Source organism: Nerophis ophidion, linkage group LG04 (assembly GCF_033978795.1).
Source record: "Nerophis ophidion isolate RoL-2023_Sa linkage group LG04, RoL_Noph_v1.0, whole genome shotgun sequence".
Taxonomy (NCBI): Eukaryota; Metazoa; Chordata; class Actinopteri; order Syngnathiformes; family Syngnathidae; genus Nerophis; species Nerophis ophidion.
In genome coordinates, this window is record NC_084614.1 from 71,301,452 (window position 1) to 71,315,744 (window position 14,293).

General features: G+C 38.4%; 1 protein-coding gene across 6 annotated transcripts in view; it reads right to left on the minus strand.

Annotated features, from left to right (window-relative positions):
• Positions 1-7,963: 7,963 nt before the first annotated feature.
• The window catches only part of usp28 (ubiquitin specific peptidase 28), a 49,501-nt gene continuing 43,171 nt past the window's right edge, over positions 7,964-14,293 (minus strand). For all 6 annotated transcript variants that reach the window (XM_061898984.1, XM_061898981.1, XM_061898980.1 and 3 more), the window contains exons 23-26: positions 11,934-12,013; positions 10,526-10,649; positions 10,251-10,449; positions 7,964-10,182 (exon numbers count right to left, since the gene is read on the minus strand). In XM_061898984.1, the coding sequence (XP_061754968.1) occupies positions 10,007-10,182; positions 10,251-10,449; positions 10,526-10,649; positions 11,934-12,013 (579 nt within the window). In that variant the 3' untranslated portion in view covers positions 7,964-10,006. The remainder of the gene's footprint in view (positions 10,183-10,250; positions 10,450-10,525; positions 10,650-11,933; positions 12,014-14,293) is intronic.

Here is a 14,293-nt window from a genome sequence, read left to right on the forward strand (position 1 = left end):
GTGGACACACCCCTCCGACTATCAGGTACTATTTAATCTCACTAAAACACTAGCAACACAATAGAAAGATAAGGGATTTCCCAGAATTATCGTAGTAAATGTGTCTAAAAACATCTGAATCTGTCCCAATGCAATCGCTTTTTAAATTTTTTTTTTAATGTTTTTTTTCTAGTCCTTCGCTATCTATATCATCATCCACAAATCATTCATCCTCGCTCAAATTAATGGGGAAATTGTCGTTTTCTCGGTCGGAATAGCTCTTGCTGCTGGAGGCTCCCATTATAAACAATGTGAGGATGTGAGGAGCCCTCACACCGGTGGCGTCATCGTCTGCAACTTCCGGTAAAGGAAATGCTTTTTTATTAGCGACCAAAAGTTGCAAACTTTTTGGTCGATGTTCTATACTAAATCCTTTCAGCAAAAATATGGCAATATCGAAAAAAAGATCAAGTATGACACATAGAATGGACCTGCTGTCCCCGTTTAAATAAGAAAATCTCATTTCAGTAGGCCTTTAAGTCTCTAGATCAGGGGCGCTCACACTTTTTCTGCAGGCGAGCTACTTTTCAATTGACCAAGTCGAGGAGATCTACCTCATTCCTATTTATAATTTATATTTATTTATTTATGAAAGAGACATATTTGTTAACAAGTTAATGGTGTTTAATGATAATACAAGCATTTTTAACACACATAGATTCCTTTCTTTCATGAAGACAAGAATATAGGTTGGGGTATTTGATTCTGATGACTTGCATTGATTGGAATTAGACAGTGGTGCTGATAACGTCCGCATTTTCAAATGGAGGGAAAAAAAAGTCCTCCTTTCTGTCCAATACCACATGAAAGTGGTTGGATTTGGCATCTCATTCGTCCAACTTGCATACTCGTTTTTAAACACTTTGTTATGAGAGTAGCAATTGTGTGTGGCCCTTTAAGGTGAGTGACGTCAGTGAGTGTGCGGGTGGGCAAGCAAGTGAGAAAGCGGTCACTGAGGGCGGGGGAGAAATACATTGGCATCAAACTCCGTAGCTTGCTAGCTTGTGCACGCTAGCTTTCTGAGACTCTTATTTTGTTAGCACAGGCAGGATGAAACAGGTCTTTTATGGTGAAGACAGGAACTGTGCAGTCGTTCTTTAGAGTTTTGACAGTAGGTACGGAGTCTCTAGAAATAAAATGTGTTTCTCTGCGTCCGCCCTGTTAGTGATTTTTTTCTTAAATATGAGCTCGCAGCAGCCATCGTCATCTCACAAGATCCTCGGGTGCCGAGAATGTCAAACAACTGACGAAAGTGAAGTCTTGGTATGATTGATGATGGCTCATTTTTATGTCTATTTTTTAATGCCTGGCTTGAGATCGACTGACACAGCCTCCGAGATCGACCAGTCGATCGCGATCGACGTAATGCCCACCCCTGCTCTAGATCAACATTAGGTCTATCTGTCAATATAACGTTTTTAAAGATTTAAGTTGTATGCCCTTTTTTGTCATAGAAAACCCTGTTTTGTTATGGAAAAAAACCACAAAATATGCAATAGTTTCCCCCAATAAAATTTTAAAGTGGAACATTTGAGATTATAGAATAATTTGAGCCTTAAAAATGTCAGCACATAACACCATTGATTTCAATTTATTATTATTCTTTTTTTAGCAATGACACACAGACACACAAAAAAAATCGCACTAAAATTATTGGGGATCCAAACCGGTCCTACTCATTAAAAATAAAAATAAAAATGTTCCCCACTGTTTATTTTAAACACAATCGTCTTGAGATCAACTTCAGAGCCATCCGTCAATTATAACTTTTATTGTTGTTTCTGTTTTTTGTTTGTTCTTGTTAAGACCTTCTTTAGAAAAAAAAACAACTTTGTTTTTTATATGGCAAACAAAAAATATGCAACATTTTCCCCCAAAATATCTCAACGTTGAGTATTTAATGTGACATTGATTTTGATTAACTATTATTTTTCTGGTAAAGGCAAGGCTTTTTTATTAGCGACCAAAAGTTGCAAACTTTATCATCGATGTTCTCTACTAAATCCTTTCAGCAAAAATATGACAATATAGCAAAATGATCAAGTATGACACATAGTATGGACCTACTATCCCCGTTTAAATAAGAAAATCTCATTTCAGTAGGCCTTTAAGTCTCTGGATCAACATTCGGTCTATCTGTCAATATAACGTTTGTAAAGATTTAAGTTGTATGCCCTTTTTTGTCATAGAAAACCCTGTTTTGTTATGGAAAAAAAACACAAAATATGCAATAGTGGAATATTTGAGATTATAGAATAATTCGAGCCTTAAAAATGTCAGCACATAACACTATTGATTTAAATTTATTATTGTTCTTTTTTTAGCAATGACACACACACACACACAAAAAAATCGCACTAAAATTATTGGGGATCCAAACAAGTCCTACTCATTAAAAATGAAAACACTTTTTTTCCCCCACTGTTTATTTTAAACACAATCGTTTTGAGATCAACTTCAGATCCATCCGTCAATTATAACTTTTATTGTTGTTTATGTTTTTTGTTTGTTCTTATCAGGCCGTTCTTTAGAAAAAAAACGGATTTGTTTTTTATATGGCAAACAAAAAATATGCAACATTTTCCCCCCAAAATATCTCAAAGTGGAATATTTAATGTGACATTGATTTTGATTATTATTATTTTTTTTTAAGTAAATACCAGCCTGCATGGCAGCTTTGTGTTATTAGAGTAAACATTGCAACATGTTCTTGTCACGTTTCACCTGTTTGCTCTTTTATACTACTTTGTCTACTTTTTAATCATATTTTTAGAATGTGCTTAGGGCCGTTAAAAAATTACCCGCGGGCCCCAAATGGACACTTTGGACATCCCTGACATAGAGAGACTTTTTAGATTGACAACAAGCCATCTGTGTGATTGATTGATCTACAAATATATACTATAAACATAATACAGTCATCACAAAAGTTAATCATCAGAGTATATACATTGAATTATTTACAATCGGGGGGTGGTTATAGGTTGGGTTGCTATCAGCATATTTCAGTCATCAACAATTATATCATCGGAGAAATGGACATTGTAACAGTGTAGGTCTCACTACTTTGTAAAAATATTTGAGTTCAAACACTTCCTTAAATTGACTCATTTAAGTACTTTGTTTGACTTCTTTGCTTAATCCAGTGCTCCTCACCCCCCTAGGAAAAACAAAACACTCTGCGCCTAATCTCCGCCGCGACTATAAATAGTGTCATTTGTCTATAAAATTGTTACCACACCACTGCCTAACATTGTATCCTTATTAATATTAAAGGAAATATAAATATTCATCAGTGTTTCTTAACCATTGTTGGGCCGCAAGGGGCCCCTTGAGCAGTGGTTCTCAACTTTTTTTCAGTGATGTACCCCCAGTGAACATTTTTTTAATTCAAGTACCCCCTAATCAGAGCAAAGCATTTTTGGTTGAAAAAAAAAAGATAAAGAAGTAAAATACAGCACTATGTCATCAGTTTCTGATTTATTAAATTGTATAACAGTGCAACATATTACTCATTTGTATTGGTCTTTCTTGAAGTATTTGGAAAAAAATATATAAAAATAATTAAAAACTTGTTGAAAAATAAACAAGTGATTCAATTATAAATAAAGATTTCTACACATAGAAGTAATCATCAACTTAAAGTGCCCTCTTTGGGGATTGTAATAGAGATCCATCTGGATTCATGAACTTAATTCTAAACATTTCTTCACAAAAAAAGAAATCTTTAACATCAATATTTATGGGTAATGTCCACAAAAAATTTAGCTGTCAACACTGAATATTGCATTGTTGCATTTCTTTTCACAGTTTCTGAACTTATATTCATGTTTTGTTGAAGTATTATTTCAAAAAATATATTTATAAAGGATTTTTGAATTGTTGCTATTTTTAGAATATTTAAAAAAAAATCTCACATACCCCTTGGCATACCTTCAAGTACTCCCAGGGGTACACGTATCCCCATTTGAGAACCACTGCCCTAGAGGGCTGTTTTTCAGCTGTGGTCCGCATGGATTCAGTTGTAATACACTTTTCCACCACTTGTGGCAGTATTGACAATATGAAACAGAAGAAGTCAGGAACTAAAGTCAGAGAATATTCTTTGGCACAAAAAATATGACTAAAGTGGTGAAGCTGTAATTTAATTTTATTGACCTTTTTAGTTAAGAAACATTGTTTATTTATGTATTCTTAGCACAACACAATTGTATGCTAGTGTATTTTTGTCAGATATTTATGAGTCCATTCTAATGCAGTACACTGCAAAAAGTCAGTGTTCAAAAACAAAAAAACAAAAACTAGGGGTATTTTATTTGAACAAAGCAAAATTATCTGCCAATAGAACAAGAAAATTCGGCTTGTCAAGACTTTCTAAAACAAGTAAAATTAGCTAACCTCAATTAACCCTAAAATACATTAAGAATATTCTCACTAATAACAAGTGCCTTTTTCTTGGTAGAATTTTTTTTTAGACCTTTTTTGCTCATTATGTTGGAAAATATTCTTAAATAAGTAAATGCTAGTGCCATTATCTTGACATAATGATATGAGCTCGGCATCAGTATTATTTTTTTTCATGCTTGAAGTAAAAAAAGTATTACTTTTATACTTGTGAGTGTTAATGACAAAGATTTGCAACAGTTGATATTCTAGTTTCAAGCATGTTTTACTCAATATAGGTCATAAAATCTCAGCAACAAGCTGTAATATCTTACTGAGATCATTTCGGACCAAAACCCTTAAAACAAGTAAAACACTCTAACATAAAATCTGCTTAGTGAGAAGAATTATCTTATCAGACAGAAAATAAGCACATATCACCCTTATTTGAGATATTTAATCTTACTTAAATTTCAGTTTTTGCAGTGTTTATTTGGTTTGTAGTTATCTTTCTAATCAGTCCGACCTAAAACTAAAATTGATGTGTTAAGTTTTTAATTAATTGATTTACATATTGTTTGATATAATTTAGCAAAGTTTATCCTATAAAACTATGAGTAGGTTAAATTCAGTGTTAATATTTGAGTGGGCCCCAGCCCCCTCTGTCGGGGAAAAGTTGGGCCTTGAGGTCAAAATGGTTAAGAAACTCACTCTGGCTCCCACACACCTGGGAGTCAAATATATTGTACATACAAACACACATATACTCACACACACACACACATACACACACACCATTATTCATACATACAAACGTACATACATAGGTACCTACGCTCCCACATACATACACAAATACAGTACATACCTACATACTCCAAGTTTGTCCATCTACACGCACATTCACGGTACAAACATACACATACTGTACATATACATTTACTGTACAAACAAACATACACATACTGTACATATACATTTACTGTACAAACAAACATACATATACTGTACATATACATTTACTGTACAAACAAACATACATATACTGTACATATACATTTACTGTACAAACAAACATACATATACTGTACATATACATTTACTGTACAAACATTCATTTACACATTCTGTTCATATACAAGTACATATACATACATACACTCATGCACATAATCATGTTTCATCAAACATATATCAACGTTGTTGCCCTAGGGTAAACTGGGTAACACATGGCATACTGACAAAGCTTAACCCATTGTTACTATAACAATCTACAAGATTAATATAGGTTGCCTCTCTCTCTTCCCCTCCATCTTTCGGTATTCCTTTTTAAAAATGTTTTTTATTTATCTTTCTAGTTATCATTATGCATACGTATTGTTGCATTTGAATAACTGTATTGTTGATAATAGAGGTAAACTATTGGTATTGTTCATGATCAATAGCGCTGTTTCTGTTGGTATTTTTTATTGCTCCAATTGTAGTGTAAAAATGCTCATTGTCATTTCTATATTATTATGTATTTCACTAACGGCTTCTTTGTTATCACTTTTACCCTCATATTTGTACATATTGTATGTGCTGGTGTTGTTCTATTTCTGTTGTTGTTTTTGTCTCTCTGTCTAATCCCCCTCTTATCCCCACAATTTCCCCCTCTGTCTTCCTTTTTTTCTCTTTCTATCCCCTCCTGCTCCGGCCCAGCTGCACCAAATGATAATATAAATACATTTAATAAAGTCAAATTCAAATAAGGCAACAAGAAAAGTATCCTACACTTCTCTTTTGTAAAGTAAATCTGAAAAGCCGATATGGGCATCTACATCAACTGTATGATCTGCCTGAGAAGCTGGACAGGAGAAAAAAAGAAAAATGCTTAAGAAAATCTGATATAGATCAACTTTCAACAAATAACTTTATTGACAGTGTTTTTAGTTTGTAGCAGTAAAGATTTAAAGGGCATCAATTTGACTGAAATTTTTTTTAATTTTTTTTTAAGGGACGGCGTGGCGCAGTGGTAGAGTGGCCGTGTGCAACCCGAGGGTCCCGGGTTCAAATCCCACCTAGTACCAACCTCGTCACGTCCGTTGTGTCCTGAGCAAGACACTTCACCCTTGCTCCTGATGGGTGCTGGTTGGCGCCTTGCATGGCAGCTCCCTCCATCAGTGTGTGAATGTGTGTGTGAATGGGTAAATGTGGAAGTAGTGTCAAAGCGCTTTGAGTACCTTGAAGGTAGAAAAGCGCTATACAAGTACAACCCATTTATCATGTATTTATCATTTTATTAAAATAAATTTTACTTCTTATATTTCTTTACACAATTTCAATAAAATGCAATAAATAATAATACATTGAAATTGATCATCAACATTAACTCAGGAGTTCAACATATGAAAGATTTTAACTTACAAAAAAGAAAAAAAAAAAGGGTGTTTTAAAAAAATAATAATAATATACTGATGCTGGTATACTAAAGGTATTAAGTGTTGTACATGCATACAAATGTTGCAACTTAGATATTCCCTGAGGTTATATTTCTACTCTGTTGAGAAAAAATGTTTGGGTAGCAGGTTTACTTTGAACAGGATCTGAAAAGGCACCAAAGCATTGAATTTCAATAGTGGATTGAATAAACAAAGTTAAAGCATGACTTAATTGTCTTTAACGATCAATTCACACACCATGAATTGATTAATGTGAACAAGTTGAAAAACTTATTCGGGTGTTACCATTATTCAATATGTACTGTACTGTGCAATCTACGAATAAACGTTTCAATCAATCAATCAAAGTACAAGGAAGAAGTATCCTGATAAACATTTCCAACCTTATCAAAATGTGGTAACCTCATCTCATTATGTAAACCATAAATCACCAAACTATTTGTTTATGAGAACTGTTGTATTTACTATTCATTTGTTTAAATTGTGTTAGAAAGTGAAAACAGGAAGTGAACATATGTCGTTGTGGCTTGTGCAGCCCTTTGAGACATGTGATTCAGGGCTGTATAAACTTTGATTGACTGAGTGATTGAAATAAGCTCTGCTTCTTCCTACTCCTTTTCGGACATGTTGTAATGAGAGAATGGAAATATGTGTACCATAATGTAAATATTTGCACGTTCGAAGTGAACATGGAACAACAACTTTACTAATTTATTATTGTAAAAAGTCGCTCTTGACTCATTATTATGGAACTGTGGTCTGAAGTGAGTTGGCTACTGTACCGCTGCCATCTGCTATTTACGAGCCGTCTCTATTTATGGCCGTGCATGTTTTTGTGGGAGATGCCTCCAAAAATCCCCCTCTGCAATGCTGCAATGATGGACTGCCGACATGACAGCTGTCCTAAAAAGTGACTGGATCTCAGGAAAAATGAGTAGAATCTTGAAAAAGAACACACATTTGCAGAACAAACGGATTGACAATGTTGTGTTTGATTGTCGGTGTATGAAGTGGAGAACGCACGGAATTGAAAACTATTATTGGCAAGAAGCCAAGCGGATGGTGTGGCGTCATAAGAAACAAGAAACTGAAACCACAGGTTGTTTCCGCATTTTTTTTATCTTGTTGGTGAAGATTTGTTCATACAAACATGACACATTTGAGGAGAAGCACCTGTGGTGGAGACGAGGCGTGTTGTTTTAAAAGCCAAAGTGCCACTCCCTAAGGATAACGTAACCTTGAAAAATCGCCTCTTACTAAAGAATCCTCTATTGCACGTGCCTCTAAAACGCTCTCTCTGTAGCTCTACTTTGAAGTCGTAATTGCTTGTCTGTGCTTCAACTACATAATGACACTTTGCAAAGTCTGCTCCGGACATGTACAAGGCAACAATATAAAATACATATTTAAAAAAAAACAAAAAACAACCAGCATGGTTGCTGTGTGCAGTACAAATGCCAGGGTGCTTACTCTGCCTAGCAACAAGCCCTCCCCTCGTTACGCTCTGCGTGCTAATACTAACAGCTTGTACTACAAACGACCGGTGTTGTACCGAAATCTGTTACCCATCGGAATTTGTAACTCCAGGGGGCGATGTTCCCATGGCGTTTGTTTGATGGTTAAACGGCAAGGCCAAAGAGGAGAAGAAGAACGCTTGCGTAAATGGCGTAAACTATCCTTAATGCTGACACATCAGTTGTCAGAATTTCAGCATTAATAAATTACACATATTCTTGAAATCAATGACTTACTTTCCTTATAGTATGAGTCCTTTGTATCAGCTGTTGATTCTCCCAAATGAGAAAAAGTGTATGGAGATGAAGGGAGGGGGTGTGTAAAAAGGGCAGGAAATTGTCATTTAGATGCCTGGTTTAAGAATAGGGAACACAGCCATGACAAACAGAACAACCACATGTGCATGTATAGCCTTATCTAAATAATGTCAAAGCGCTTTGGGCTCCTTAAAAAGGGGTAGAAAAGCGCTATACAAGTACAACCCATATTGGAAAACGCATGTGTGAGAGAGAGAATCAACAGCTGATACAATGGACTCATACTATAATGCAGGGTTAGGGAACCTATGGCTCTAGAGCCAGATGTGGCTCTTTTGATGACTACATATGGCTCTCAGATAATTATATTTATATAGCGCTTTTCTCTACTGACTCAAAGCGCTTTACAAAGTGACACCCAATATCTAAGTTACATTTAAACCAGTGTGGGTGGCACTGGGGGGCAGGTGTGTAAAGTGTCTTGCCCAAGGACACAACGGCAGTGACTAGGATGGCGGAAGCGAAAATCGAACCTGGAACCCTCAGGTTGCTAGCACGGCCACTCTCCTAACCGAGCTAAGCCGAGTAACCGTGTAATACTCTTCCATATCAGTAGGTGGCAGTCGGTAGCTAATTGCTTTGTAGATGTGGGAAACAGCGGGAGGCAGGGTGCAGGTAAAAAGGTGTCTAATGCTTAAACCAGGGGTAGGGAACCTATGGCTCTAGAGCCAGATGACTGCATATGGCTCTCAGATAAATCTTAGCTGACATTGCTTAACACGATAAGGAATAATTCCGCTGGTAATCACAGTTTCAAAAATAACGTTCAAATTATAAAACATTCTCATGCATTTCAATCCAACCATCCGTTTTCTACCGCACCTGTTCAAGATGTCGCATTAATGGTAAGAAGTATTTTATTTATTATTGGTTAACTTTTAGAATAACAATGTTGTTAAAAAGAATAAGGGACTTATTATACTCTACAAATGTTGATCTTACTTAAAAATGCAAGAATTTAGTTGTACTCAGGGTTGAAAAATGTTATATGGCTCTTACGGAAATACATTTTGAAACATTTGGCTTTCATGGCTCTCTCAGCCAAAAAGGTTCCCGACCCCTGCTATAATGAAAGCAAGTCATTGATTTCCAGAATATGTGTAATTTATTATTGCTGAAATTCTGACCACGGACGTTTCAGCATTAAGGATTGTTTACGCCATTTACGCAAGCGTTCTTCTCCTCCTCCTCTTTGGCCTTGCTGTTTAACCATCAAACAAACGCCACGGGAACATCGCCCCCTGGTGTTACAAATTCCGATGGGTAACAGATTTCGGTACAACACCGGCATTGTTGCTCGCAGCCAGGACGTTACTTGACGATGACCACCGAGGTTTTGTGGATGGACTCCATGACGGCGGCCAGGCGACTGCACAGGTCGTGGGCCTGGTTCATGTGGACTTTAGGGGGGTCTTTAAGCACCACCGTCTCGGCCGAGCAGTCCAGAACCCTTGGCAGAAACTCGCCCAGCTTCATCTGCAGCGAATCTGAACGCAAAAGCGAGAGAATTTTGTCTGGTTTGCGCGAGACGGGTGCTTTTTATTTGGGGTCTTACCGTCCATGTCCTGGCCCAGACAGCAGCACCACTGGCTGCGGATGCTCTCCGTCGTCTCGCGGTCCTCCTGCGACAGCGACGACTCGCGGCTCATCAGGTGCAGGCAGGGAATGACCACCTCGTCCATGATGGCCACGCCCTCTTCTACCTTGCTCTCCTCGCCGCTGGCAAAGAAGCGCGTGGCGCTTTCGTTCAGGGTCTGCAGGGTGGGAGCGGCACGGACAAAAAACAGTTTATTCTGTTCCAAGTGCGAAAACGCCTTCTTTTCTCCTCACCGCCAGACATTTCCGCCTGTAAAGTGCAATGAGCGACGTGTCCACGCCGCGTTTCTCTCCGCTCCTCAGCAGGGTGGCGTTTGTGTCGTAGGCGTGAGCCAGGTAGGTCAGAGCCTCGCGCATTCTGCAAAAAAACAAAACAAACAAATAAAACCCCATCCTTTCAGATTCAGATTCAGATTATTTATTGTTAATTCTTAACATGCACAAGACACATAAGAACTGATAATTACATTTTCGGCACAGTCCCACTAAGAGCAGACATACTGTACGTTACAGGGAGACATTTTTACAGCGCTCCTTAAAAAGGTGAGAAATGGGTAACATTGGGTGAGAGGAGGGGGAGTAAAAAAATATCAGTCAAAGGCTAGACCCTCAGGAGGGGTCCAGACTAAGTCCAAGGAAAAAAATCTCACACAGCATGGCACACATTTAGAAATGGCACATATATCACACAAATTGCAACAGAGGGACGGGTTGGGTTTGAGGAGACTCGCTGACGCTGTATAGCGCTGCTCAGCCATCCACAGCCCCAGAGGAATTAAGCAGTGGTGAAGGCGTTGATTTCAAGGGTGGGGGTCATGTGTGTGCGTATATGCCCAAATAACTTTGGGAGAGATGATGAATGTTTTTGTATGCCTGAGGCCGATAAAGTTCAGCTCCAGGTGTTGTTGACAAAAAGGAAGGTCAAAAGCGTCTATCTTTGAGGAGATTTTCTTCAGAACAGCCCATTCCCATGCCAAGGCCATTCAAGGGAGTCCAAATCGTTGATTAAAAAGTTGTTTTTCTTTGAGGAGACAAAAATAGTGACTTATCCCTCTGTTTGTTCATGCTGGATTTCTTCATTCCAATTAATTATTCCTTCTCTGCAAACTTTTCCAAGATGAGATCCATTGTGCGATTCAACTCAGAAATCACCCCAGTCTGTGTTCCCACAGCCCGACCCAATCCTTCCATTGCGTTGAACAGCCGTTGGGCCCCTTGAGCTGCTGCCATCGTCTTCCGAATTTGTCGATACACCAGAGCAATGCCCAGCCCAATCAGCTAGTGCCCCGCGATCACAGCTCCAAATAGGTAGATGTCTTCGACGTCCTCGATGGAAAGGGCTGAGAGGCACATGATCCTCCATGTGTTCCAGGAGTCCCTCACGTAACCCATAGAGATGGTTCTATCAGGGCAGCCAGGCTCCCCCGAACCTCTTTTTCTTGTCGAAAAGACTGTGTCAATTGCGTCAAGAGTCCAGCTGATCATATTCATATTGAAATTTGGATTAGAAGACAGCGCAAAGAAAGAGGCTTTAAAAAAGTTCAGACAAAGACAAAGAGAGCAAGCAGGGAAGGAGGGAACGGAGAGTGCGACCGCCCTCACCAGAGGCTAGAGGGCCACACCTGCCTCCGGGAACACTTACTTCCCGTGCTGGTAGTGCTCCAGTCCGGTCAGCAGGTAGACAAAGACGGTCCGGAACATTCTGTAGTCATCGTGCCACTGCTGTGGAACGCCACACAACATAAAGTTAGCACAGCAAAGAAAACCAGCGTTTCACATACATTCAATGAACATGTAAGAATGCACCTGGTCTGCCAGAGAATAAGAAGAAAAAGCAGGAGGGATCAGAGTTGCCAACTTCAATCAATCAATCAGTCAAAGTTTATCTGTATAACCCTTAATCACAATGCCTCAATGGATACATGGATGATACAGCAGAGGATTGGGAGAATTTCATGTGGTCAGATGAAACCAAAATATAACTTTTTGGTATAAACTCAACTCGTCGTGCTTGGAGGAAGAAGAATACTGAGTTGCATCCCAAGAACACCACACCTACTGTGAAGCGTGGGGGTGGAAACATCATGCTTTGGGGCTGTTTTTCTGCTGAGGGGACAGGACGATTGGTTGGACGGACGGACACACACACACACACACACACACGCACACACGCACACACGGACACACACACACGGACACACAGTACAGGCCAAAAGTTTGGACACACCTTCTCATTTCGATGCGTTTTCTTTATTTTCATGACTATTTACATTTTAGATTGTCCCTGAAGGCATCAAAACTATGACCCATGTGAAGTGAAAACTCTCTCAGGTGACTACCTCTCTAAGCTCAACAAGAGAATGCCAAGATTGTGCAAAACAAAGGGTGGCTATTTTGAAGAAACTATAATATAAAACATGTTTTCAGTTGTTTCACCTTTTTTTATTAAGTACATAACTCCACATGTTTTTGTGTTTATAGTTTTGATGCCTTCAATGAGAATCTACAATGTAAATAGTCATGAAAATAAAATAAAAACATTGAATGGGTGTTAGAATTATTATGTACCGGTATATATTGTCATCATAACTTTATGCTTAAGGGGCGTTGATATAAATTATTGTCAATTGTGCTAAAGTGGTATTTTTGTATTTATGCGAGTTGGCAATCCAAAATATTGCCAGTTGTTTTTATCAGTGTTGTGTCTAGACTCGGCCTGCTGACGGCAAAGGCCGAACACTTTTACCTGTTATTGACTATGGAGATGTGTTGTACATGAATGCTCCTGCTGGTTGTCTTCACAAGCTGGATAGTGTGTACCACAGGGCACCGAGATTCATCACCAACTGCGTTCCCCTTACTCACCATTGTGTCTTATACTCAATGGTTAACTGGACATCTTTATGTGCTCGACGCCTCAATCATTGGTATGTTTTCATCTACAAAACCATTCTTTGTATCACTCCATCTTATCTATCTTGTCTTTTAACCAAAAAACAAGGAAGTCACAATCTGCGTTCAATGAATGTTCTTCAATTTGTCATCCCCGAAGTAAGAACTGAACTGGGCAAGAAAGCATTTATGTTTTCAGCACCGGAGGCTTGGAATAACCTACAATCGAATATTGAACTTCAAACCCTTGTTACATTGAATGAGTTTAAAGCTTCTGTGAAAGGATTGCAGTCTACCTTGTCTGTATGCACATGTGTGATCTGAGCAAGTTTTAATGTTGTAAATGTGATGTTTTATGTGTTGTTTACTGTTTTTATTGTAACCTTGCTGCTGCCCTCTTGGCCAGGTCTCCCTTGCAAAAGAGATCTTTGATCTCAATGGGATTTTACCTGGTTAAATAAAGGCAAAATAAATAAAATAAAAAAACTGCCGTGACGCAGACAGTGCAGAGACAATGCCGAACACCGCCGTGACGCAGACAGAGCAGAGACAAGGCGTTATGACCTGTGTCACCTAATTTTTATTCATTCTATAATCATATATTGTGTCTAACTGGAGTTGTCGAGAATACCCCCTTCCCTCAGCGACAGTGATGTAATAGGGACATTCCTAATAAATAGAGGAGGCGTGCGGGCTTGACTTTTAGATTGTAGTTTGTATCTTTAACTAGAATACAGCCCAAAACTTGTGTCTCCTCATGAGCTAAATTGAACTGTCTCTGCATGTTTCCTTGCTTCTTGTCTGATTATTAGAAGTCATCAGTGTTTGAACCTGACAATGAGAAGGTGTGTCCAAAGGTTTGGCCTGTACTGTATATTACAGTCACAGTGCAGTGTCAATACAGTTAGTGAGTCTGCCACACACTTACTGATGCATCCTTTGCTGATTACTACTTGTGAGCAAACATTAGGGCGTGTGAGAACCGACCAAATACACCTGGTCTTACTCAATAGCATTAGCTTATAGCTAGAGATGGACATAATGTTTGTTCAAGCATTAGCAGGAAGAAAGTGAGTGTGAAGGACAGCGCTGAAAAGAAGAATCAGACGA